Below are 26,928 nucleotides of genomic sequence, written 5' to 3' on the forward strand. Positions count from 1 at the left end.
AAGACATTTTGACTCTTCATTGTTATATTCACCAAGAGGCACTGTGTGCTGAAACAGTAGATCCAGGTGGCGTAATGAAAGATGTCGTGAAGTGTGTGAATTTTGTGCGGCGTCAAAGGATTCCTGAAAGATGCGGAAGTGTAGTATGGGGATATATCTTACCACAGTACAGTTCGTTGGCTGAGTCGGGGAAAAGTTATTGATGTTTTCTTTGCCATTCGTGAGGAAATATCCGTTTTTCTCAAAATGAAAGGGGAAGAAATGCGTTGTCTGAAAGATATAAAATGGATATAAGACCTGGCATTCCTAGCTGATATAACTATACATCTGAATAATTTAAATCTGTCATTGCAGGGAAAAGGACAGCTAATCGTTGACATGCATGACCAGATCAAAGTGTTCATGGAAAAGTCACGTTTATTTGAGAGGCAGATGAGTAATGGACGTTTAACGTTCTTCAGTCATCTTGCTTCTTTAAAACTACCTGAAGGTATTACTTTCGGCCATTACCAAGCAGACTTGAAGCAGCTCATCATGTCGTTTGAAACACGATTCCGAGACCTCACTAGTTTGGAAATGGAACTTAAGCTGTTCGGCACTCCTTTTTCAGTTTCCCCTGATGACTTCTCATCATCACTTCAATTGGAGATTATTGATTTGCAAAATTCAACTTTGTTGAAAGAGAGGTACTACAACACGTTGGATTTGCCACAATGGTATCGTTCATTACAGCAAAAAACATTTCCCGAGCTTCACAACAATGCTGCTCAGATCACGTGCATGTTTGGATGTACGTATTGTTGTGAGCAGCTTTTCTCAGCAATGAAAAGAGTAAAAAGTAAGGAATGATCGCTTCTTCAGGATGCAACAATGATGGCCATCCTCCGCGTTAACACTGCGAACACTTTGACGCCTGATATTTCCGATCTTGTAATGAAAAGAAAATGTCAAGCTACAGAGGCCCAATAAATTTAGTACGCAATTTCTTGTAAAACAGTTGTTTCTTATTTATTTCCTGAACATCGTATTTCCCAGTGTAGCATGTCACCACGTCTTAGCAGCTACGAGTATGAGGTTGTCGAACTTGGAAGACGCAGCTGGCACTTCAAAACGCTTGCCATGCCGCCTGCCTCAGCCAGCCGTGCCACGTGCCGGCCCACTTGAATGGTCACTGCGAGCGACATGGCTACCTGGAGCAGGGAGCGCTCCACAGCTCACAATGGAGCCGACAAGCTGGAACAGCCTGACATAGTGTATCTATGCATACATTTTGGAATGTAAATGCTGATATTCACTGCTGGAGAATACGTAAGCAAGGTTGCAATTCTGCGAATGTGATCGGTCAGTCGTATGTTCATAATTACCTGTACCTTTAAATCTTCTCTTTCTGCACTCGTGTCGCTCCTCGAAGTGGTGGTCCTGCGGTGCAGTACCACTCGTAGATATATCGAACTTCACCACCTGCGGGAAAGCACTGTGATAGTGGAAAATTCTGTTTTTTCAACCCAGTAGCTACGAAATCACATAACCACTTCTTTTCAAAATCCTTCTGTATTTAACGGTTCCCATAACACTTTCAACATATCAGTCAAACTTTCACATTTAAGCTCTCAATAACCAAACTTGTTAACAGAGAGATTGTCGATATTGCAGAGTCGAGAAGTAAGAAAGTAATTAATTATGTAATTCCGTACAGTCTTCTTTTGTTTTTCTTTTCGAAACAACAGCCCCTGTTGCCCCGACCTCTTCTGCTTTGAGGTCCACGGCACCCCTGAGTTAAACATTGGCTCCTTCCCCTCCAGTAAACCACTCACGCTCAGTCGCGCCTTGTGGCTGTCTGGTGTGTACGTTAAAAGTAAGCACTGTACAGCCACACAAATTTTGTGTTTCGTATCTGCCCATAAAAATAAAAATTTCCGCCTCGAATGCAGTCTTTCCTCTACTGCTACTTCTGTAAATTGAAGTTTCTACACGACCATCTTTCGTTGGCACAATAGGAGGGAAAAGGGAAATTTTGCAACCTCGAATAGCAACATGTACCACCGCGATATTAAAGTCCACTACCGGGGCTTTTATGTATATGTTTGGCTAATCTCGTGACCCACCAGACTGGTGCCACAGTTGGGGTCGGCAAGAGCACCTGCAAACTGTGTTACCACTACACTGGACAAGTCGTGCAGCAGAGAGAGAGAGAGAGAGATTTATTTTTATGTTTGACCAGTGATGTGACATGTGTGTAGCAGTTGATTGTCTGCTTTGGTTTCAGAGGAGGAAGCAGACGAGAGTGAGCAGCAGCTGTATGCAGTGCGGCGGCTGCTCTCGGCGGTGGGGAAGCAGCAGCAGCAGACCCAGCAGCAGGAACTCTTCCTGGCCGTCACAGACAGGTAGGAAATGTCCGCACGGGCACTTCGGCGCTCGCCGACACGCTTCCGCTTCTCCTGTCGAGTCGACGCCGTACGCGTCCTCCGCCCGGTCGGGCCCATCTCGTGTAAAGAGTAGCTAATTTACAGACTCGGTGCTGCAGAGAACTGACTAGATTAGATACACCATACATTTTGGGGATGCGCGATGAGGACACTGTGGAAAATATCGATTTTGTGACGAAACTGGATGTAGAATTCCAGTGTTCTAATTTTCCTTCCACAGATCCGTAGCAAAATTGCATCCCAGGTCCTGCAGAATTATAGTTAATTGAAATACAAATAAGAATTATGTATTCAAAATGTTCAGAAGTTGCTTTACCAATTGTAGCGGGACTTTGAATTTCGCCGCGCTACACTCGTTCCCTCAGATATAAATTATACCGTCCCAGCTGTATGAGCGCTCGACAGCAGAGAAAATATATAAGAAAATGAAGGTACAAAAATTGTAACACTTTTTGTTTTCTACCCACTCTTGTCTCTTGAGAGCGGAAGCTTAACTTACTTATTAGCTAGTCTTGGTCGGATTAAGACGAAAAAACTTATTGATGTGCAGGCATATTGTGGAAGTTTGTATGAAATTTGGAGGATGGAAGCAGTGACGTAAAATACATTGCATTCAGTATCAAGATGGTTTTGATTTGTATACATTAGTAATTTCTGGACAATGAAATTTAATGCAAAATTTATGAGCAGCTATGACTTTTCACCAGCAATGAAGCAGAAGATTTTTGGGGAACAAGATCTTGATGCTGCACGAGAGCAGACGTGTTAACATGGTAAAGGATGAACTCTTATCTACGCCATTTCCCCCTGTTAATCACATTTTGTTATTCTCTGTTCTCTTTCAAATAATTTTTGTAGTGGAAATTGGTTTGACTTTTGCTCAGAAACGCCACTAGGACCCCCCCCCCAACAATAGCTTTTCCGAATCACGAATTCCAATAACCTTTCTGTAATATGAAGTCCGATTTGCATTTCATTCTTTCCCTTTTTTCACGGTCATTAACGATTTGAAAACCCCCTTTTTATTCACCATTTCTTCCCACATTTTCAACCTTTTCTTTTCTTTTCTTCTCTTTTTCTTTTTTATTAACCACTACATTACAACAGCATTTGAGTTTACTCGAACGAGGCGGCACTTCCTCGTCAGTAGGTAAAGTCGCATCCACCAACCCGGCACTACTCTATCGACTGCCAGGGTCACGGTATTCGTCACGAAGTTTTTTCTCGGCCTTACTCGAGGATAGTGTTCGCATTTCACCTCTGCTGTAGGACCTCGAAGACTCGCGACACCGTGTCGCCACGATACTGTCACTCGTGGTGTGCCAGGTTGGGTACAGTCGTGTGACAAAGTGTGGAAACACAAAACGTACAATATAAACTTTGGAAAAAAAGCTTTGAGAGTTTTCACAAACTGTATCATTTGTTACATTCTTAACGGTCATTTATATAAATTGATTTTTTGTAATATTTTGTGAACTTTATTACCCTCTATATGGTGTTCTGAAGTGAATTTGCCTTTTGATATATTATATACGAGCGAGGTTTCTATGGATGCCGCCGCCTCTTACATCGCAATCTCCATCATTCACGGTCATTCCAGTCTCCTTCATTAATACCTCTCGCCGCCATTGCTTCATTGACATCGTCTTTACAGCATCTCGCAGGTCTACCGCGCTTTCTTCTTTGATGTGGAGTCCATTGCCATACCCATTTTGGCCCTCTTGTGTCTGGCATACTCTGTAAGTGACCATACCAGAGTAGGCGCTTCCTTTTTATGTAGTCTAGGATTGTGCTTTTGACATTCATAACCTCTCTGATCCTATCATTTCTAACATGGTGAAGTCTGGAGTATCCACAATTCCGTCTCCAGAAATCTGTCTCGGAGTTGTTGATACAATACTAAACTTTTTCACATATTCCCTTTCTTGGAGCTCTACATTGCAGCTTCTCCTCTGACTTCTGCCAGGAGCCTGCCTATCTGTACTTCCAGTTGACACCCAAAAAACGTTGTCAAAGCTCTGTTTTTCACTGGCAAATACGATGACAAGAACGGCTCTCTCGATCTCTCTTTCTTTAAAGCCTCGCATATAGTGGGGAATAGCAGGTCTGACAGTTCTGCAGATTTGGAAAGCTAGATTTTGAATCTCTAACTTCTGGAATTGTAGATGCCTCCTAGTCAAGAACCGAAGAAATGTTCAAAAAAATTGAAGGAAAGGAGAAGGAGTGTTAGCGGGCTACAACTGTCGAAGGAAAAGTCGGTCTCAAACTACTACCAGAAAACTGTAAGATGTCTTGAAGACATCAGGTTACAGGTGACTTCCTAGAGTGGCCCACTCATCCGTCTGCCCGCAGGCAGCTGAAGGAGCGCGACACGGCGACCGGCCGGCTGCTCTGCCGCTGGCAGTCGGAGGCCCTGCAGAGCTGCGAGCTGCTGTCTGCGGAGCCGGCCCGCATCCGCGTCACTTTCGACACCGTCAAGCCGGACCGCCGCGAGAGGACTTACTTCGTGGAAGATGCCAAAGATGCTCAGGTAAATTGGTACTACTACTACTACTACTACTAATAATAATAATAATAATAATACATGATCAGGCCCAGTGGACCGCACGCATCTACAAGTTTCCTCCTCCACTGTATTCTCTCCATTGCTGCTATCTGCCATCCGTCCACATCTATTGACACTCGATTTAAATCTTCATGGAGTCCATCACCCCAACGCTTCTCGGGTCTCCCTGGTGCCCTCTTTCCTGTAGGTGTGAAATCCGGGAGCTTCTGAGGCCATCTGTGATCCTCCATCCGGGCCACATGGCCGGCCCACTGCGTTCTTTTGGCTTCGACAGTTCCTCCTATATTGGGCTGCTGGTATAGTTCCTCGAGCTCTCGGTTGTATCTGATCCTCCGTTCCCCTGTATCTGCATCCGGAACCGGACCGAAGATCTTCCGAAGCACTTTTCTCTCAAAAACGAGGAGCTTACGGAAGTCCTGTTTCCGGATACTCCACGTCTCACAGCCGTATAGAACAACAGGCTGGATCGGGGTTTTGTACAGTCGAATCTTGGACTGTCTGGAGAGATATTTGGACCTAAGCAGTTGTGCTAGGCTGTGGTAAGATCGGTTTCCTGCTTGTATTCTGGCATTGATCTCTGCTTCATATGACGAGTTCTCAGTGAAAAGTGCCCTTAGGTATTTGAATTCTTGCACTCTCTTGTAGGAATAGTCCCCAACCTGCAGTGATTGTAGATGATCAGCAGTCTGACAATAACCACGCGTCATAACGAGGTACTCTGTCTTGGCTTCGTTTATGTTTAGCCCAAATTTGCTGGCAGCCTCCTTTAGTGCTTTGGTCATTTGCTCCAACTCCTCTTCCGACCTAGAGAGTAAACAGATGTCATCTGCATAGGCTAAGTATGCCAATCTCTTTCCTTCGATTTCAATCCCTTCGTTCTCTCGGAAGGTCTTGTGTACAGTCTTCTCGAGGGCAAAGTTGAACAGGATAGGGGACAACCCATCTCCTTGCCTGAGTCCTGTCACAAGTTCAAACTCCTCAGTTACGCGATTTCCCATCTTCACCTTTGCACATGTTTAGTTGAGACAGATCTTTATCAGATTGATGAGTTTCTCCGCTATGCCAAACTCCCTTAAACAGTTGAGCAGGCTCTTGCGATGTATGCAATCGTAGGCCTTTTTAAAATCAACGAATAAAATATGTAAATCTTTACCGTATTCATCCAGTTTCTCAGTGAGCTGCTGGAGACTGAAGATGTGGTCTACTGTTGACCGTCCTGGCCAGTAACCTCCCTGGTACTCCCCAATCACCGATTCTGCCACTGACTGACTTCTATGTATGAGGCAATTGGACAGGATCTTATAGCAGACGTTAAGCAGGGCGGTTCCTCGATAGTTGTCACATTTCTGTTTGTTGCCCTTCTTATGTATTGGGCAAATCGGAGCTGTTTTCCATTCTCCTGGTAGTTCTTCTTTGCTCCATGTTGCCTGTATCAGTCGGTGTATTTTTTCTGCAAGTTTCCCTCCTCCTGCCAGGATCATTTCAGCCTGTATTCCATCTTCATCTGGACTCTTATTCTGTTTAAGGTGTCTGTTTCTGGTTTTTATCTCATCCAGGGTAGGTGGGGGATAGTCTGCATCGGCTGTAATTGCGTACTGGAAATCAAACTGCAGTTCGGGTTCATCACAATTTATCAGCTGTCAAAAGTACTCTTTCCATCTCCAGCTCTGAGGTAAATTGGTGGTCGATAAAAAAAAAATCTGTATTTTATTTGCGTCATTTCAAGCTTTGCCGGCACATGTAGAAATCTTGCTGTGAGTAGAGATAATGGCAACTTAACAGGTAAATTGTAATACAATCTTCACAGGCATCTAGCCACACAAATTTGCGGTGCGAGTGCGACATTTTGGAAAGGACACTTTCTCTTTCCATCTTGTGTTAAAGTGTCAGCGTATCGCAGTCGGTCTCCTCGTACAAGTAATGCTGGCGAGCTCTCGAATCTCGTGACGGCCACTCGGTACAGTTGGACAGTGGCTCGGCTGCTGGCAGCTCACTTCTGCTGCCCGTCGCTGCAGACTGCCACCTGTCCCATCTTATTGGTCGAGACGCCGGTGCTCGAGCCGTACTGAGAACAGTATTGATGAGATTTGTCGACACTCGTATTTTGCAGCTGAGTCGATGCAGACATCTTTTTGATTACGGAGGCAGTCCAGATACTAGTGTTGCCAAATCTCATTAATCGACATCAGGTTTTTGCTGTTGGCGAAGCTCGGCAATCGGTGTCTGAAGCGGTAAGACGGGAGAAGCGGCGGTCTGCAGTGGTGGACGACAGATGTGAGTCGCCAGCTGCGTATATGGGCAGTTCGGCTGCTGTCGAGCGGCCGTCACGAGATTTAAAAGCCGGCTGCCTCTTTTTGTTAAAGGAGACTGACTGCGATACACCGGTACTTTGCCAGATGGTGGAAACAGAAAGCCGACGTTCCAAAAAATTTCCACACTGCGACCTTGTCCTGTGAGAAACCCGGTAAGATTTTATAGCGTCAAGAAATGTGTACAGGTAAATTGTTAATATGTGTAACAGTATTTGTTAATATCTGTAATAAGAGTTGAATCTGAAGTGTCTAAGTAGGAACGTGTACAGTGTGCCACAGTATAGGTTATATGCAATAAAATGTATAAATGTGACCTATCAATTGGAAGAAATGTACTTCCAACATTTTGTTGGGAAAGAGGCAGCAAATGCTAAAATTTGTCTGGAAATCAGGGAAATATCAGGGAATTCAACTTGGAGAAAATTGTGGCAACCCGGTTAATCCTTAACCTTGCAAGACCTATATTTTGTAATTCCAAGGAAATAAAAATGGTTTACATGTACTGGAAGTAAAGACCAATTGGCATCCACATCATTGCATTCACCTGTAGGCGAATCTATTGTATACTGTGTGTATTTTCACTCCGTGTGTGTGTATACTGTTTTCAGTGACTGATAGTGAGATATGAGTGAACAGTGTGGCATTACATTATTTAGTAAGTTGTTTGTAAAAAAAAAAAGTGTTGTATGCAAGAAGTAAATCTAATGATTGTCTCTAACTAGACGTCTGTAAATATATTCGTATATGAATTAGCTAATTTTAAATTTATCTAAACTTGTAAATATATCTAAAAACAAAGATGATGTAACTTACCAAACGAAAGCGTTGGTACATTGATAGAAACACAAACAAACACACAAAATTCAAGCTTTCGCAACCCATGGTTGCTTCATCAGGAAAGAGGGAAGGAGAGGGAAAGACGAAAGGATGTGGGTTTTAAGGCAGAGGGTAAGGAGTCATTCCAATCCTGGGAGCGGAAAGACTTACCTTAGGGGGAAAAAAGGGCAGTTCCTACCCTTGTAACCGCCGCCAGTGTTTCCCTATATTATATTCATAAACTTGTAAATACTTTGACATGTCGTATATTCTTGTAAAAACAGATCTACGAATGAATAAAGCTACTACTACTAAATTCTGATGTGCAGCATAATTTTCTAGGGCAGCCCAGCTGGGGTAAAAAAATGTTTATTCTACAAAAGTGTGCAATATTCTGGGGCAAAAATCTGTGTCCCCGGAGGCTCTCCCATGAGACCGGACTGACAGAATGTGACGTGTGAATGAATGAACAGGGTTTTTACGACCCGGGACATGCGAGAAACACCCGGGAATTTTTTATGCCGGGAGAAAATTGGGAAAAACCCAGGTTTTTTTTTTTTTTAGAATTCTGTGAACTTTTCTTTGTTTTATTTACCAGGTTAAATCTTTGTGATTTTGACTGGTAAGAACCAATACTCTAATGAAGGATATTACTGTATCCCGCTTCTGCAGAATAATGCTGCAGCAAAAAAACATGAACGAGAGGAAAAAACGAAATTAAAACTTAAGTTGCAAAGGAAATGTGCCATATACAACAACAAAACACGGTGCTCATACAAGCGTCTGCCAACCAAAGTGTCTCAAAGGCTGTATGAAGAATATGCAGTGCTTCCTAACAACAAATTTCCTCTGATGAGCGTGACATGACAGCTGTTTACATTTGATTCATTTGAACAGTTGCAGGTGGGCTCTAGCGCATGCGCAGTTGAGTCGCGTATGAGTAGTACCTTCTCCCGCTTTTGGCTATAGATGTGTGGCTGGGCGCCACTATCTAAATTGCTCCGGTTCGGAAATATTGTAGATCCAGGGCTGATGCATAGAGCAGTCTGAGTTGTAGTGGGGAGGTGGGTAGCCTCCACGTGACCTGTGTTTACATTTGGTGATTTTGCTGTTTCCTCTTAGTTTATTGCTCTCACATTAAATGTATTTACGATGAATTTCTTAAATCACAGAGCGTTTCACTCTCATTTAAAAGTCAACTCTTTGAGGACGACCATCTAGAAGAATTTTGAGCCCAGAAGATCAGACATTTATGTCATTATTAAAAATTTGACTACCACATTTGTGTGATATATCTTAAAGTGTGACACGCGCAAAATGATCAGCATTATATGTGGAAACTTAGCTTCTCTTGCAGCTAATTAATCTTCGAGACCCATATTAATTGTGAAAGCTTTGTTTTTCTTCTATCAAAACTATGTATATTAAATTAAACCATTAACTTTTCTTTTTGTGTGTTCGCACTGCTTAACAGTGATGTTGCTATTGGTTGACTACACTACGTGTCCTGTGCTGTCATCAGCTGGCGAGATCACGTGACATGAGCTATGATTGCCTTACAAAAGCGCGTCGCAATCTCGATTTCATTGCTTCGGAAAGTAACGTGCAGTGTTTGGTGGAATTCGAATTTATTCCTCCGTAAAATTAAGAAATGCAGCATACATGTTGCTGCACATCAAAGATCTTTCCAAAACATGTTTTTTCCCCCCTTGGGTTTCGTTTTCTAAAGTGCCGGCAAATTCTACATCTGTGTAGAAAACCATAAACATTCTAAGCATTGATAAGTTTTACAGTGTCGAGGGAAAGTATACTGTCATTTAACATGGAAAAAGTGTATTTTCACCCGGGAGAAAGTGTATTTTCAACCGGGAAATCCGGGATTTCTTTTTCCTAGTCCACGTATACACCCTGATGAAGGGGAAAAGAGGCAATATAAGTGTCCCTTCTAAGCCAGGCGGAGAAATATCACCTCGCTCTCGTGTGCTGTTACGGCTCATCCCCTCGGTATTTGCTTGTTTTGTTTTCAGCACCTGCTACAAACCCTGAGGGCCATCCTGGATGAGAGGCCGCTGCAGGCGAACAACCTGAGCGTATTCCGCTGCATGAAGTGCTCGTCGCAGTTCTCCGAGGAAGTAGAGTCTCCCCTGGTTCCCGGTGAGTTTCCGCTCCGCACCGAACTTTAGTTTCCTCTCTTTGAGTTGTTAAAATGTGCTCCAGGTACTCACATTCTTCCAGGTTCTGTGATGCAGTCATCTTTTCACCTCTGAGTTGTTAAATGTGATTTACATCTTACAGGATTGGATTGCATCTCGTTGTTGCAAAAGACAGATACTTCTTACATTAGCTCTGTTGTCCGAGCAGGTAACTGCACGTTCTGAACTGTGACTGATACATTCTGATTTTATTGGTGTACCAGATGTCGTACGACAGTGTTGAGAATGAAAATGGGGCTCGAGAATTTGTGTCTGTTAGGTTCGCCGATGACATTGTAATTCTGTCGGAGACAGCAAAGGACTTGGAAGAGCAGTTGAACGGAATGGACAGTGTCATGAAAGGAGGGTATAAGATGAACATCAACAAAAGCAAAACGAGGATAATGGAATATAGTGGAATTAAGTCGGGTGATGCTGAGGGAATTAGATTAGGAAATGAGACACTTAAAGTAGTAAAGGAGTTTTGCTATTTGGGGAGCAAAATAACTGATGATGGTCGAAGTAGAGAGGATATAAAATGTAGACTGACAATGGCAAGGAAAGCATTTCTGAAAAAGAGAAATTTGTTAACATTGAGTATAGATTTAAGTGTCAGGAAGTCGTTTCTGAAAGTATTTGTATGGAGTGTAGCCATGTATGGAAGTGAAACATGGACGATAACTAGTTTGGACAAGAAGAGAATAGAAGCTTTCGAAATGTGGTGCTACAGAAGGATGCTGAAGATTAGATGGGTAGATCATATAACTAATGAGGACGTATTGAATAGGATTGGGGAGAAGAGAAGTTTGTGGCACAACTCGACAAAAAGAAGGGACCGGTTGGTAGGACATCTTCTGAGGCATCTCTGTAATGCTAGTAACAAATCTAGCACCCAGCTCTGAATTGCTAAGACATCTTTTAATCGGATGCGGTGTAGATCCCAAACACTCGAGCAGTACTTGAGAGTGGGTCACACTAGCATTCTATAAGCAGCCTCCATGTACGGACTGCGCTTTCCCAAAATTCTTCCAATAAGCTGAAGTCGACCATTCACCTTCTCTACCACAATCCTCACGTGCTCGTTCAATTTTACATCACTTTGTAATGTTACGCCCAGACATTCGATGGACGTGACTGTGTCGAGCATAACGCTACCGGTACTGTATTCGATTGTAATGGGTTTGTTTTTCTTACTCGTCTGTATTAACTTACGTTTTTTACATTTAGAGTTAGCTGCCATTCGTCTCTCGTCCTCCTAGAGTCACTCGACGGCGACACCTTCCGGTACTCCACAGCACTGACACCGCACGACCACACATTGCTGCCCACCCTGTCCACCAGATTATTAATGTGAATAGAAAATAATAGTGGACCTGTCACACTTCCCTAGGGCACTCCTGTCGATCATCACGTACCGCGTTCTGTTACTTAAGAAGCCTTCGAGCCACTCCCATATCTGGGAATTTATTCCGTATGCTCATACTTTTTTTGACAGTCTGCAATGGGGCACCGCATTAAATGTTTTTCAGAAATCTAATAATATGGAATCTGTCTAGTACCCTTCATCTATAGTTCCCAATATATCACGTGAGAAAAGGGCAAGTAATTCTTTCTAAAACTGTGCCGATTTGTATGTTTATTCGGTCTCGGGGAAATTTACTCTATTTGAACTGAGAAAATTTCCCCAAATTAAGCAGTAAACCAATGTTTAGGATGTCACTCTGTAATTTTGTGAGTCTGTTCTTTCACACTTCTTATACACGGGAGTCACCTGTGCTTTCTTTCCGATCGGTTGAGCGCGGTGAGAGATTTGCGATAAATGCGAGCAAAGTAAGGGACCGAATTGGGATTCCATTTGGCAGCTTTTTGCTTTCAACTTCTTCAGTTGTTTTTCTACACCAGGGTTGCTTATTACTGTATCATCCTTACAGAACTCTGTGCAACAGTACGTTTGAAAAATCCTCTTACACGAATGATTTCTTAAACGTGAAATTTAAAACTGAATCTTTCCTTTTGGTGTCTTCTACTGGCACACCAGTCAACAATGCCTTAGTGGCACTTAGTGATTTTACACAGGATCAGAATTTTCTCGGGTTTTCAGTCAAATCTTTTGCTAAGGTATGCTGCTGATAGTTTTTGTAGGCTCGGTGCATATAACTTTTTACACATGCACAAATCTCTACTAACCTTCACCTGTTGTCACTTGTCGCTTTCACTCTCAATCTGTGTGTGCGACAGCCTTTGTTTCCTCAGCATTTTCCGAATTTACAACTCGGCATTTTCCGAATTTACAATCTGCTTAACCTTTGCCCATATTTCCTGTTTCTCCATTGTATTGGAACTAAATTATGTCAGTTACTGTCTAAGCGAGATGCTAACAACTGCATATCGGCCCTTTCTAGTAGAAAGACTCTCCTATCCTCTTTGACTGATTTACGTGGTGACATTACGGTCACTAGTCCCCGTCTGTATACTGGAGACGTTGATAAGGTCAGGCCCCTGTGTAGCTACAAAGTCTAAAATATTTCCGTTACATTTGGGCTGCCAATCTAGCTGCTAGAGACAGTTTTCAGAAGACGTGTTCAAAAGTACTTTGCAAACCTGCCCATCTGTAGCACTCTGGAATGAATCTTTAGGTGTGCCAGTCTACACTCAGTAGGTTAAAGTCCCTTCAAATTAGTGTTGCACGATCTGGGTATTTATGCGCTACTGACCGTACATTTTCTTTGAACGATTCTATAAGTGCCACTGCGGAATTTGGTGGCCGGTAAAAACGTCCACAACAATTAACATCGATTTCACCTAGGCCTCTTTTACTTGCTTATTGTCTAGCAAGTGTTTGTCAGAGTACCTCAAACTACCGCCTAGCCTAAAAACGTGCCCTCCTCGAGTACTCCGCTACCCGAGTAGCTGTTCCCTCTGTGAAGTGCACCCCTGACATATTGAGAGGAGTCCTACAGATCCGCACACGATAATACCAGTCCGGAAACCCGCATCCGAGATCGTCGCAGAGCTGACAGAGTCTCTTATCGTGACCCTTCACTCGGCTGCGACCCGGAGGACCCCGGCTGGCCCCGGGAACAGTGCAGCGACGAGTGAGCTCTGCCGGCGCCCTGCACGTGAGGCCGGCAGTCTTCGCCACCTCTGGCCCGTGAGCCACGACTCGCAGACGACTGCACCCCGTTATAGTGGCTACTAAAGAAGAAAAAGAGAAGAAAAGGTTGAAAATGTGCGAAGAAATGGTGAATAAAAAGGGGTTTTAAAATCATTAATGACCGTGAAAAAGGGAAAGAATGAAATGCAAATCGAACTTCGAATTACAGAAAAGCTATCGAACTTCGTGATTCGGAAAAGCTATTGTTGGGGTGGTCCTTGTAGCATTTCTGAGCAAAAGTCAAACCAATTTCCACAACAAAAATTATTGAAAGAGAACAGAGAATAACAGAATGTGATTAACAGGGGGAAATGGCGTAGATAAGAGTTCATCCTTTACCATGTTAACACGTCTGCTCTCGTGCAGCATCAAGATCTTGTTCTCCAACGATCTCCTGCTTCATTTCTGCGTGAAAAAGTCGTAGCTGCTCCAAAATTTTGCAGTAAATTTCATCGTCCATGAATTACTAATGTCTACAAATTGAAACCATCTTGATCTTGAATGCAATGTATTTTACAACTGCTTCCATCCTCCAAATTTCATACAAGCTTCCACAATACTATATGCCTGCACATCAATAAGTTTTTACGTCTTAATCAGACCGAGACTAATGAATAAGTTTTTACGTCTGAATCGTACCGAGACTAGTGAAATAGTGAAGTTAAGCTTTCGCTCTCGAGAGACTAATAGCAGGTAGAAAACAAAAAGAGTTACAATTTTTGTACCTTCATTTTCTTATAAATATTTTCTCTGCCATCGAGCACTCATACAGCTGCGACGGTATAATTTATACTGGAGGGAACGAATGTAGTGCGGTGAAATTCAAAGTCCTACTACACAGTATGCTTGATAGCTGCATCCCTTAATCGGATGAAGCCTCCTGGCAGATATACTGAATGTATATCTTTCTCATTGGGCCCGAGTACTACCTCCCTGAGGGGTTATGTAACATGTTCCCGATAACTAGCAAACCCCTCCCCCCCGTGTGCTCGCTCGGACCCTACCGAAAGAACGGCCACCCGTTCACTCGCGGGGCAAATAGGCTAGGTCTCCACATTGAGTGATGCGAATGTGTTAACATCTGTGACTCACCCTGCTGTGAGGACAGATCCACCACGAGTACCCTAGGTGGTGTTTCGGCAGCAGAGCCCGTGGGCAAAAAGAGCGACATCTGACGTGCTCCACGTGACGTGCCAGATTCTCCGCCACCACTTCACTCCGAGGTAGCAGCGCGGAGGTGATCGACTTCAGCCGAAAGCCTATGTGAACTGCAGCCAGCTCCTTTTGTGTGTCTGCACACGGCACACACATACCCTACCCGAGCTAGCGAGCCTAACTGAAGAAGTAAACTATTAGAGCAGACAGAAACCTAGATGTGCAACTTGCTACCATCCTCGTGTGTCACCGACTGGCACTGATGCCTCAATAAGTTGTTTAGGTGGCTGCTCGGAAGAAATAAAAAGTTGCCTGCGGGCTTCCTGAATTTACACATACAGTTAAAAAACGTAAGACTAAACCTCTTAAATAGAAAAACATACATGATATTTAAGTAGTATACTAGGAAAACACAGAAAAAACAAAACATGGAACTTAAACAATGACAATCCTACATGCAGTAATGAAATGTAATGTAAACTATTGATTGCTTCTCACCATATAGAGGACATATTGAGTCACTGACAGGTCCGACAGAAAGACTGCTAAATGTGTAAGCTTTCGGCTTCAAGACATTCTTCTAAAGTAGACGTCACACAAATATTCACACGTTGTAGTGTTCCCTTATCCTTGGGGCTCTGCCGTGAAAAATATAAAATAGAAAAAACTGATTGGGTTTTGAATTTTGGTGGTTTCAGTTACAGATAAGGCGGACTTCGTATTATTGATTGAGATCGTGCTGTAATTTGACCGTGCATGGCAGACCGGGTCGGCAACACTACAAAAAGCGACTATACGGAAATAGCATCAGGAACTAATTGAAATTTACCTTATAATCTTGTTAGATACGCAGTATTAATTACAATATAGTCTTCATGGCTGTCCTCCTAATTTCTCTTGTAGGACAACCCGTCTTTCACTTTTCTCCGTCTGTTGAAAACTTCTTCAAGTTGTCACTGTCATCATCAATTTACAAATTTGGCGATAACCACCTCGAATCACTATTGAAACAGCTTCACTTTGTAATATAATTTTAATTTCAACCCAAAAGCACATTCAACACAGCTCCGAAAAATACACGTCTTTCGTATGAAGACAAGAGAGAGAGTGTCATCAATTAGTTGTTAAAAACAAAAACCTAAGGAAAAGTAACAAGACGAACAAAATTATTTCTAAAAATCGGTCGCTGGCGCAGCGCTCTTCTGCGTGCGCGATCGTAAATTATATCTTTGTATTGGCGGAGGCGCGGAAGTCAAAGTACCATTACAACGTGCATGGCACACACACACACACACACACACACACACACACACACACACCTGACCACCGAGGCCGGACTGCGAACAACTGCGTGCGACGAGAGAAGCAGTCTGGGTGGCGGGGGAAAGATGATGGTGGGGGGGGGGGATAGCAGAGTACGGGTCAGGGACAGAAAAATGCCGCTTGTGGGAGCGTGCAGAAATGAGGTGAGGAGTGGATATAGCAGCTACCATATTTACTCGAATCTAAGCCGCACTTTTTTCCCAGTTTTTGTGATCCAAAAAACTGCCTGCGGATTAGAATCGAGTGCAAAGTAAGAGAAAGTTCTGTAAAATGTTGGTTAGTGCCACCACAACTAACTTCTGCCATCGAATATATGTAGCGCTAGACGGGCGGGCTTTGCAGCTACAAAGATAAATACTGGCGCCAAAAAGGTGGAAGACGAGCTTTTTTCTCCACCCCGATTTCGACCACTGCATTTTCATACATTATCCACCGAAGTAAATACAAATTCCGTATTGTTCATCTTCGAATGTAGCAGCCTTTCAATGTAGTACGAAAATCCAACTGGCAAGACTGTTTGGGGTGTTTGTCAATATGGCCAACTCTATGTTCTGAATTTTTTCCTACCTGTGACATGAGATGGTTGCTAATAGGAACTGTTATGAATTGTGAATCACATGCAGTATTCTCTTCACCATAAGAATAATACGAATATAAACATTTTGCCACGTATTCTTTTGTGTTTGCTGCTATCTCATTGAAATGCTGTCTGCCTAATAAACTACGAAACTTGAATGAGACAACAGCAACCGCGGAAGAATATACATATGATGCCATGTTTATATTTGTATTATTTTTACGCCGAATAGTGATACGGTCAGAAATGACGCACGACAACTGACTAGATTTTTAAATCTAAGATGACTCTAATTTCTGTGCAGAATGTAATGTACTGAAGAGGCGCCTGCAAAGTTTTCAAACGGAGAAAAATTTTCGCTAAACTCTCCTTCACAACATCTTCTATCACACACAGTGTATTATTTGGTTCTTGTTGATCATTATCAAAGAAAGCAGCAGTGTAATTAAGACGAAATACCAGTCTCTTGCCATTGTTTCGCTAATGAGACGATTCCTCTCTCTTTTTTGTTAATTGTAAACACGGTAGCGTGCACAAATGCAAGCCGTGCCGCGGGCGGTGACAGGCCGTGAACACTCATTATCACACTGCGACAAACAATGCATGACACAGTACAATAATGCATTTTCAGCTTAGAGTGACGTAAACACCTATAACAAACAGAAGGGCACTTATCAGGTCAAACCAAAATAAGCACTCGATTCAAACCTGACGAAGCACGTGAAAAAGGAAGGGTACTCATATAAATACGGACGGAGTACCTGACACACAGCAATGGCTGCTTGGTAAAGCTTAACTGTTAAGCTTACGACTCGAACCAAACTACTGTAGCTGTATCTTCATTCATTCGACCTCAATTATTTGTTTCGATTTGGAGGGGTGGTCTAAAACTTTTCTCTCCCCTTGAATTTCGAGTCTCAAATTTCAGGTGCGGCTTAGATTCGGGAAAGTTTTTTTCCCTTTATTTCGAGTCTCATTTTTCAGGTGCGGCTCAGATTTGAGTGCGGCTTAGATTCGAGTAAATACGGTAGGTGCAGGCGAGAGGTTAGAGGGGGGTGGAAAAGACTGTGGGTGCGTGGGTAGAAAAGAAGGCAGTGTAGTGCTGGACTGGCAACAGGGAAGAAGGGATAGGTGGACGAAGGACAGTGACTTACGAAGGTTAAGGTGAGGATGGTTATGGGTACGTAGGACATATTGCAGGGAGAAGTGGTGTCGGAAAGAAGGATCTAGATGGCACGGGCTCTGAAGCAGTCGTACAAATGAACGACGACGTGTCGGGCAGCACGCTCGGCAACTTGACGGTCCGTCCGTCCCTCGATCACAGTTTGTCAGTGGCCGTTCATGTGGACGTCATGGTCATCGCGTAGAACACGGCATTTAGCTTAGCTCCTGTCCAGTCACAGGCATCTCCTATCCTATTGAACACAGAGCCACCTATGAAAGCAGTCGTGTGACCTACGAACTGAGCTGCAACCACTGTTCCGGATTCTACGTGGGCACAACCGATGAGCTCTCTGTCCGCACAAGCGGTCACCGACAAACTGTGGCCGACAGATAGCTGGACCGCCCAGTTGCTCACCGCATTCCTTGACGTGACGTTCTTCGATTTGTTGACTGTGTCACAGCCTGTGCCACCTGGATCCTTCCTACTGACACGAGCTTCCCTGAATTGCACGGGTAGGAATTCTCCCTTCAATATACCTATGTTCCCATATCCCCTGGCCTCGACCTATGTTAGTCTTTGTCCTCCACCCACGTACCTCTTCCCTGTTCCCACTCCAGCCTTCTATTCTACATCTACATCGACACAGATACTCTGCGATAGGGTACCCTGTACCACTACCAGTTATTTCTTTTCCTGTTCCACTCGTAAATAGAGTGAGAGAAAAATGACTGTCTGTATGGCTCCACACGAGCCCCAGTTTCTCGTATCTTATCTGCGCGGTTCTTACCAGCGACGTATGTCGGTGGCAGTGGAATCGTTTGGCAGTCAGCTTCAAATGCCAGTTCACTAAATTCTCTTAATAGGGTTTCTCTAAACGAATGTTGCCTGCCCTCCAGGGATTCCCATTTGAGTTCCTGAAACATCTTCGTAACACTTACATGTTGTTCAAACCTATCGGTAACAAATCTAGCAGCCCGCCTCCGGGTTGCTTTTGTGTCTTCCCTTAATCTGACCTGGTGCGGATCCCGAGTGCTCGAGGAGTACTCGAAAATAGGTTGCACTGGCGGCCTATTGCGGCCTCCTTCAAATGTGAACCACACTTTTGCAAAATTCTCCCAATAAACTGGAATCTACCATTTGTGTTCCCTACCGCAGTTCTGACACGATCGTTCCACCTCTTATTGCTTTGCAATGTTCCACCCTCATATTTAAACGACTTGACCTTTTAAGCGGGATACTGGTAATACTTTATCCAAACATTACAGGTTTGATCTTCCTACTCATCTGCGTTAACTGACATTTTTCCACATCTAGGGCTAGCTGCCATTGATTGCACCAACTGGAAATTTTATTTAAATCGTTTTCTATCTTTCTACAGTCACTCAACTTCAACACCTTACCACACACCATGGTCAACTGTATCTTCCTTCGTCGTCGGCGTTGTCGTTGTTGCCGTGAGGCACCGTTAATACCGAGTGGAAAGGCGTGTCGATCTTAGAGCGTGAGATGTGGTAACCTTAAGTCATTGACAACACACAACGGTGACGGTAGCACCTGATTCCAGAATCGCTGCAGTAGTTAGGATCTACAAACTATGCCCTCTTGTCCAGGTCCCCAAAACTTAAATCGTAACGAGATCCCTTCGAAGCAAATTGTCATAACAATCGTCTATAAAGGCTTCGTACAACGAGAAGAAATGTTACAGTTTATGGAATAATAACAGATACGACCAAACTGTCTTGTTTCTTCTGTTTTATTTAACGTAACTTTGTTCACAGTTTTATTTCGCAATCACCACTCATTCACAATCTAATGTGGAGCATATGCGAGTGCCTGAACCCTAACTCCGAAGTTCCATCGAAACCCTTTGATGAACAGTTTTGGTTGCTCAACACCAACAGTCAATGATAATGAAACAGTATTTTGTAATTGACTCTTCTAGTTTAGCCACTGCCTCCACGAATGTTTGTTAGATGTAAGACGATTACATCCTTTTCTCTCCAGTCCGCTATTATTAAGGGTTTGCGTAAAAGTTAACGTTTTTCTCCTTTACATAAATTGGAGCCAGCTCTCCGCGACATAATTTAAAAAAAAAAAAAAGGTCTCAATACCGCGTCCCTCGTGAAATGCGTATAGATATATTCCGGAGTTGACTGCCCTGTAGGTGTACTCAATTTAATGACCACACTTCGCTATCTGCAATTTTGTGTAACTAAATGTCCTTTTGTTACTCTGATCGTATACGGTAGTTATTTAAAACTCGCCCCTATATTTTTTACAATGCACAATTAGCACTTCTTTACTTGTTTATTTCTAAGAGTAAATGAAAAAATTGACGCCGTATCATCAGCTTCGTCAATATAAAGCAAAACACCTCAATATGCCCAATTTTACCTCTTCTTATAAGATCGGCTACCTTACTCATTAATTTACTACATATTATTCAAAAGCATGTTGTTATTATTATGACCGACCAAATTGTAACAAATTGCCCGGTGTGCGTTTTTAACGATAGCTTTACACTCGCCCAGCCTTTGTTCGTGCAATATTACATACAAAAATATAGACAGGACCGAAAGATTGATCTCTCTACCGTAACCAATAGAGGCAAATACGCTATTCAAGTTCCGTTACATCTGTCTTGACTCGTATTGATACAATGGCATCATCAGCAAACAGCCGCAGATTGCTGCCACCCTATCCACCACATCATTCATGTATATAGAGAAAAACAGCGGTCTTGTCACACTTCCCTGGGGCACTCCTGATGATACCCCCGTCTTTAATAAACACTCACCATCGAGGGTAACATACTGGGTTATATTACTTAAGAAGTCTTCGAGCCACTCGGATATCTGTGAACTTATTCTGTATCCTCGTACCTTCATTAACAGTCTACAATGGGGCACAGTGTCAAATGGTTTCCGCAAATCTAGAGATAGGGAACATGCCCATTGCCCTTCATCCATAGCTCACAGTGTATTATGTGAGAAAAGGGCTAGGAGTTTTGCACGAATGATGCTTTCTAAAACTGTGCTGATTCGTGCACATAACCTTCTCAGTCTTGAAGCTTATTATATTCAAACTGAAAATATGTTCACCAATTCTGCAGCAAACAAAAGTTAGGGATATTGGTCTGTAATTCTGTGAGGTCAACAGGAAGTGCAAAATGGCTAAGTAGGGATGGCTAGAGGACAAATGTAATGATGTAGAGGCTTATCTCACTAGGGTAAGATAGATACTGCCTACAGGAAAATTAAAGAGACCTTTGGAGAAAAGAGAACGACTTGTATGAATATCAAGAGCTCAGATGGAAACGCAGTTCTAAGCAAAGAAGGGAAAGCAGAAAGGTGGAAGGAGTATATAGAGGGCCTAGACAGGGGCAATGTTCTTGAGGACAATATTATGGAAATGGAAGAGGGTGTAGATGAAGATGAAATGGGAGATGCGATACTTTGCGAAGAGTTTGACAGAGCACTGAAAGACCTGAGTTGAAACAAGGCCCCGGGAGTAGACAACGTTCCATTAGAACTACTGACAGCCTTGGGAGAGCCAGTCCTGACAAAACTCTACCATCTGGTGAGCAAGATGTACGAGACAGGCAAAATTCCCTCAGACTTCAAGAAGAATATAATAATTCCAATCCCAAAGAAAGCAGGTGTTGACAGATGTGAAAATTAGCCAACTATCAGTTTAATAAGTTAATGTCAGGAAGTCGTTTCTGAAAGTATTTGTATGGAGTGTAGCCACGTATGGAAGTGAGACATGGACGATAAATAGTTTGGACAAGAAGAGAATAGAAGCTTTCGAAATGTGGTGCTACAGAAGAATGTTGAAGATTAGGTGGCTAGATCACGTAGGTAATGAGGAGGTATTGAAGAGAATTGGGGAGAAGAGGAGTTTGTGGCACAACTTGACCAGAAGAAGGGACCGGTTGGTAGGACATGTTCTGAGGCATCAAGCGATCACCAATTTAGTACTGGAGGGCAGCGTGGAGGGTAAAAATCGTAGAGGGAGACTGAGAGATGAATACACTAAGCAGATTCAGAAGGATGTAGGTTGCAGTAGGTACTGGGAGATGAAGAAGCTTGCACAGGATAGAGTAGCATGGAGAGCTGCATCAAACCAGTCTCAGGACTGAAGACCACAACAACAACAACAATTCTGTGAGTCCATTCTTTTACCCCTTTTATATACTGCAATCACCTGCACTTTTTTCCAGTCACTCGAGCTTTTTGCTGGGCGAGAGTTCCACAATAAGTGCAAGCTAGGTAAGGGGCCTATGCTATAGAGTACTTTTTGTAAAACCGAATTGGGATTCCATCCGAACCTAGTGACTTATTTACTTTCAAATCTTTCAGTTGTTTCTCTGCCCTGGTGATGCTTATTCCTGCGTCATGCGTACAGGAGTTGGTCCACTGGTCAAATGACAGTACGTTCGTACAATTCTTCTGCGTGAATTAGTTCCTGAACGTGAAATTTAAAACTTCAACTTTCGTTTTCCTATCTTCAATTGGCACACCAGAGCAGTCAACAACAGACTGAATTGAAGCCTGAGACCTGCTTAGCGATACGTACGACTAGAATTTTGTTGGGTTTTCTGCCAGATCTTTTGCTACGGTATGATGGTGGTAGTTGTTGTATGCTTCACGCGTAGTTAGTTTCACAGACGCACGCGGCTCTACTAATGCTTGCTTGTAGTCATTAGTGCATTCCATTTCGGGTGCAACAGCCTCCAATTCCCCGACATCCTCCAAATTTCGGTAGTAATCCGTAATGGTTCTTTCCCATCCCTGATACACTTACTAAGCCCACTACTCTCCAGACCACATTTTACAGTCTGCATAAACTTTGCCCACAATTCCTCTACTTCTATCTTACTGATACCAAGTGCTGCCAAAACACCGTGTGAGTGAGTTGCTACTAACTGCTTATCTGGCCTTTCTCGCAGTAACACTCTCCTAGCCTTCTTTATTGATTTATGAACTTTCCTCCGACGCACCCCACAGTCTTGTTATTTCTCTCCTTCCCCGCCCCCCCCCCCCCCCCCCTCCTCTCTCTGTCTAACGTCCCGACTACACCCTACACCCTCCCCACCTCAGCCTGTATGCTCCCACAAACAGCACTTAACAGTCCCCCACCTCCACCCACCACCCCCACCCTTCTATCCCTCCCTTCCCCACCCCAGCCTCTTCCTTATTCCTTCCACCAGACTGCTTCTCCCACTGTACCCAGTTGCTCGCAGTCCGGCCTCGGTGACCAGACACAGTGGTCGTGTGTGTATGTGTGAATTGTAGTTCCGTGAAGGGGCCTACTTACGTGCCCTTAGCGCTAGGATTTCACCCGGAACAAGTCCCGCCCATTCACCCTCCTCCACGCCTATCCATAGTGTAAGGTCCTCCCCTAAACGGCCGCCAGTTCTGCAAACTGGAAGCTACAACAAAGTTGTTATCGTCGCAGTCCAACACGTGTTATACTGTGATGAAATTCAGTAATGGTAAGAAATTTAAGCTTTTCTGGATAGTAATGTAATATGAATCTCCATTATTAAAGAAATAAAAATATTTATAGAGAATTGAAAGCATTGCCAGCAATAGAAAACAAAAAATAATGTGATGTTATTTAAGGGCAATAAGGAGAGATTTTCATTAACTAATTCACTTGCTATAATACGTTTATTTGAGGGAAACAGCAGAGCAAACATACAATGCGAAAACAATGGTCTTGAATCTGTCGTGTCGGCAGTAAAGCCACGGATGCACTCGAATAACTCTGTTGTCTAAAATCACCGTTATATAGAAATAAGTGAAGGTTGTTTTGTTTATGTAGGCCCTCATAGTAGCTCACGAAAATTAAAGAATATAAGAATGTCATAAAGTAGAAATGCCTAATGAAAACAGTAAGATATTTGCATGTATGACAAATTTCGTTAGTATTTGCATGGGTAATGGGTGAATTTTAACTTGTAAATTCTTCCAATACCATACCTGCGCATTATAAACGAGGTTACAAAGAATTGTAGCTGTTTCTGTGTGAATAGTGACCTATATGCTGTTGCAAACGTCTCAGGAAAATAATGTGTCGTTATTCTTTGTCCTGTCTGTTTTTAACCAAAAGATTTATTAATTTCGTAAATGTCATTCAAACCATTTTAAAAAAATAATAATGTGATGTTTATGTTTGTCACAGAGCAGTTATGGAGGAAATATATGCTGCGGTGTTTCATGGCTGTAAAACGTCCTTCATGCTGTGCTAGTTCTTCTTTCACCCCTAAAATTTTTCAGCAAAACTATTCAGTGAATAGCACACGAAATCAGCTTGGATCGATCTAGCAACAACAAAGTAATTTTGATGCCCTCTGGAAGTATAGTGAACATTGGTGCTTGTTTCACATATACTGTCTGAGTTCTGAAACTTAAGTGTCAATTATACCGAGGTTCCTCTTTCTCCAAGAAAATTATTCTTTGAGGGTAGGTTTATCCTGTTTTAGCTTTGGTTGCTTTTCCTCACATAGAAGTATGTTTCTTCATAGGCTATTCATCTGGATACTGAGTTCTCATATTTAAAGAATTCAGTGCTACATTGTTTTCTGTTATGTTTGCTGTGGAAGTACCTGGCACAGCTGAGGCCAATTGTGCACTTTTCTTGTAATGTGTCTTTTAACTACCTGGGAAAATTTAAGACCTAGCAAGATATTAATGTAACATTCACTCCAAGTGCAGCCGAACGCAGTAAGCCACGTGGGTCAACTGAAACGATGCCCAGGTGCCAAACAAAGACCGGGAAAACCGGGGGTGAGTGGGCGGGACTTGTTCTGGGTGAAATCCTAGCGCTAACGATTCCTGGCCTACTTTAGAAGAAGTCCTTTTGGCCGAAAGTTTATATATTTAGCAGTCTTTCTGTTCTGCCTGTCGCTGACTCGACGTTTCCTGAAATTGGTCAATGGCAGTCCATCCTTTTCATAATATTGCAAACTATGGAACTTTCCAAAGCAGGTGCTGAAAGACTTGAAAATTACCGAACAATCAGTTTAATAAGTCACAGATGCAAAATACTAATGCGAATTCTTTACAGACGAATGGAAAAACTGGTAGAAGCCGACCTCGGGGAAGATCAGTTTGGATTCTGTAGAAATATTTAAACACGTGAGGCAATACTGACCTTACAACTTATCTTAGAAGCTAGATTAAGGAAAGGAAAAACCTATGTTTCTAGCATTTGTAGGCTTAGAGAAAGCTTTTGACAATGTTGACTGGAATACTCTCTTTCAAATTCTAAAGGTGGCAGGGGTAAAATACAGGAAGCGAAATGCTATTTACAATTTATACAGAAACCAGATGGCAATTATAAGAGTCGAGAGACATCAAAGGGAAACAGCGGTTGGGAAGGGAGTAAGACAGGGTTGTAGCCTATCCCCGATGTTGTTCAATCTGTATATTGAGCAAGCAGTAAAGGAAACAAAAGAAAAATTTGGAGTAGGTATTAAAATCCACAGAGAAGAAATAAAAACTTTGAGGTTTGCTGATGACATTGTAATTCTGTCAGAGACAGCAAAAGACTTGGAAGAGCACTTGAACGGAATGGACAGTGTCTTGAAAGGAGGGTATAAGATGAACATCAACAAAAGCAAAACGAGGATAATGGAATGTAGTCAAAGTAAGTCGGGTGATGCTGAGGGAATTAGATTAGGACATGAGGCGCTTAATGTAGTAAAGGAGTTTTGCTACTTGGGGAGCAAAATAACTGATGATGGTCGAAGTAGAGAGGACCTCAAATGTAGACTGACAATGGCAAGGAAAGCTTTTCTGAAGAAGAGAAATTTGTTAACATCGAGTATAGATTTAAGTGTCAGGAAGTCGTTTCTGAAAGTATTTGTATGGAGCGTAGCCATTTATGGAAGTGAAACGTGGACGATAAATAGTTTGGAGAATAAGAGAATAGAAGCTTTCGGAATGTGATGCTACAGAAGAATGCTGAAGATTAGATGGGTAGATCATGTAACTAATGAGGAGGTGTTGAATAGGATTGGGGAGAAGAGAAGTTTGTGGCACAACTTGACTAGAAGAAGGGATCGGTTGGTAGGACATGTTCTGAGGCATCAAGGGATCACCAATTTAGTATTGGAGGGCAGCATGGAGAACTGCATCAAACCAGTCTCAGGACTGAAGACCACAACAACAACATGGAACTTTCCACTCTGGAGATACGTATTGCATACGAAGTTAGACTGACATCCAACCGTGTCTTTTGGTGCTTCACTTTTTTCCCAGGCAGTGTAGTTTTACCTAGTAGTTTTAATTAATATGCACGGAAGTCTACCTGAGCTTATCATTAATACAGCAGGCATATTACTGTGGTGTGACACGGGAAGTTGTTATTTGTTTGAATGTGAACACTTCAGAGGAAGTTACTGTGTAATTTTCTAAAGGACTACTGTTGCTGTGGTGCGCAATAAGCAGGTCTTGCCTTATTCAGTTGACACCAAAAAATGACTTCCTGTGGAAGCAGTAGTAATAGTAAATGGTGAAGAGTTGTCTGACATAAAGTAGATGCTAGTAATAATAGTAACAGTAATAATACAGGGTTATTCTGAACGATGGACGCAGATTAAAAAATTCATATGTATTCGAGTACAAATCCAAAATAAAGAAGCTTTATACCAATGAAAAGAGGAAGTTTCGAGTTTTTGGCGGTGTGCAGCAATAGGGCTGTCGTTCCGTTTTACTGTCAGTTGTGAATGAGATGCCGACTGTGGAGGACAAGGTTTTCTGCATTTTGAGTTTGTGAAAATTGAGTTGCAAATTGCAGTGCAGTGGGCATTTTGTACTTAATTCAGTATTTGACCACCAACTCGCAAAAGTATTAGCTGTAGGTTTAAGCAGTTTAAACAGATTGGGAGAGTGTGCAAAGGAAATAGCACAGGCTGACCATACACGTCAGAGGACGGTGTCCGACAGATTCGAGAAAGTTTTGTGCGCAGTCCCAGTATGTTTACCGATAGATCCAGTCGAGAACTTGAAATACCCCGACTGACTGTACGGGAAGTTTTGAGATGGCGTTTGCTCTACGAGCCCTACCGATAACAACTTGTGCAGGCTCTCAACCCCGATAACAAAGAGAAGCATCTCACACTTTGTGGTTATGTGCTAGCAAAGATGGAGGATGACGCATTTCTACAGTGTGTAATTTTTAGCGATGAATCGAGAGACTCACCGATTGAAGTGTTCTGTACCACGAAGGTT

The 26,928-nt window shown here is 42.8% G+C and overlaps 1 protein-coding gene across 1 annotated transcript in view; it reads left to right on the top strand.

The window, feature by feature from the left end:
* The window catches only part of LOC124719027 (actin cytoskeleton-regulatory complex protein PAN1), a 169,062-nt gene that overhangs the window by 66,769 nt on the left and 75,365 nt on the right, over nt 1-26,928 (top strand). Inside the window, exons 7-9 of the mRNA XM_047244696.1 lie at nt 2,267-2,384; nt 4,779-4,956; nt 10,148-10,274. Coding sequence (XP_047100652.1) covers nt 2,267-2,384; nt 4,779-4,956; nt 10,148-10,274 — 423 coding nt within the window. The remainder of the gene's footprint in view (nt 1-2,266; nt 2,385-4,778; nt 4,957-10,147; nt 10,275-26,928) is intronic.

This window comes from Schistocerca piceifrons, chromosome 10 (genome assembly GCF_021461385.2).
Source record: "Schistocerca piceifrons isolate TAMUIC-IGC-003096 chromosome 10, iqSchPice1.1, whole genome shotgun sequence".
Classification (NCBI taxonomy): domain Eukaryota; kingdom Metazoa; phylum Arthropoda; class Insecta; order Orthoptera; family Acrididae; genus Schistocerca; species Schistocerca piceifrons.